This window comes from Phoca vitulina, unplaced genomic scaffold (genome assembly GCF_004348235.1).
Source record: "Phoca vitulina isolate PV1807 unplaced genomic scaffold, GSC_HSeal_1.0 scaffold5, whole genome shotgun sequence".
Lineage (NCBI taxonomy): Eukaryota > Metazoa > Chordata > Mammalia > Carnivora > Phocidae > Phoca > Phoca vitulina.
In genome coordinates this window covers 28,867,157-28,868,374 of record NW_022589708.1, presented here as the reverse complement: position 1 = coordinate 28,868,374, position 1,218 = coordinate 28,867,157, and the positions used below count along the sequence as shown (strand labels likewise).

General features: G+C 64.2%; 1 protein-coding gene across 1 annotated transcript in view; it reads right to left on the bottom strand.

The window, feature by feature from the left end:
- Positions 1-486: 486 nt before the first annotated feature.
- POU4F1 (POU class 4 homeobox 1) overlaps positions 487-1,218 on the bottom strand; it is a 2,234-nt gene continuing 1,502 nt past the window's right edge. Inside the window, exon 3 of the mRNA XM_032402532.1 lies at positions 487-1,215. Within this exon, the coding sequence (XP_032258423.1) occupies positions 487-1,215 (729 nt within the window). The remainder of the gene's footprint in view (positions 1,216-1,218) is intronic.

Sequence of the window (1,218 nt, the reverse complement as noted above, 5' to 3'; positions counted from 1 at the left end):
TTTTGTTCTGTTTTGTTTTAGTTTGTCTTTGTCTGGTTTTGGTGGTTGGTAGGTTTGTTTTTGTACATAGTCCCTTGGTCCCCAGGAGATTTTGACAAGTGTCTCTGGTCAAAAACAGTCCATTTCCCTACTCTTCCCGAGTCTCCCCCCCCCACCCTAACCCCCAGAACCAATCTGCTCCTCAGAACCCCTCCTCCAGTCTCTGCTTTCCTTCCCCTCATCTCCCCACTCACCCAAATATTCCCCCTTTCTCCCCAGCCTGGCTCTCCGGTGTCCACACCCAGCACCGCAGTCCTCTTTTCTGGGGAGGTTAGTAAAGGGCAGGGAGAGCAGAGAGGGGGTAGAGGAGAGTGCGCTAGGAGGGACTCCCCAAATGCAAGCAAGATAACGGACACTCCAAATCTAGGGGAAACAGGCTCAGGGAAAGGCCCCGAAAAGCCCCTTCAGCTCCCCGCTCTGCCCCGCCCTGCACCTCCCGCTCCCCCCTCAGTAAGTGGCGGAGAATTTCATCCGCTTCTGCTTCTGTCTCTGGTTGCAAAACCACACCCGCACCACGTTCTTTTTGAGGTCCAGTTTCTCGGCGATGGCGGCGATCTTCTCGGAGGAGGGCCGGGGTTGTACGGCGAAGTAGGCCTCGAGGGAGCGCTTCTCCGGCGCTGCGATGGAAGTCCGCTTGCGCTTCTTCTCGCCGCCGTTGAAGAGCTCGGGCTTGTTCATTTTCTCGCGCTGCGCGCCCTCGGCCTCCTCGAGCCACGCCTGCAGGATGGGCTTGAGCGCGATCATGTTGTTGTGCGAGAGCGTGAGCGACTCGAACCTGCAGATGGTGCTCTGGCTGAGCGAGCCCACGCCCGGGATCTTGAGGTTGGCCAGCGCCGAGCCCACGTCGGCCTGCGTCACGCCCAGCTTGATGCGCCTCTGCTTGAAGCGCTCGGCGAACGCCTCGAGCTCGCGCGGGTCCGTGTCCGAGTCGCAGATGGACGCCAGGCCCGCCGCGCCCACTACGGCCGCAGCCGCTGAGGCCGCCGCCACCTGCCCGGCCGCCGCCGCCGCCGCCGCCGCCGCCGCGCCGTGGTGCGCCGCCGCCGCCACCAGCCCGGGGTGCGGCAGACCCGACGGCATGTTCATGGCGGCCGCCGCCGCCGGGTGCGACAGGTGGCCCAGGCCGTGCATGTGCGGATGCGGGTGCGCCGAGCCGCCTAGCAGCCCGCCGCCCGGGCC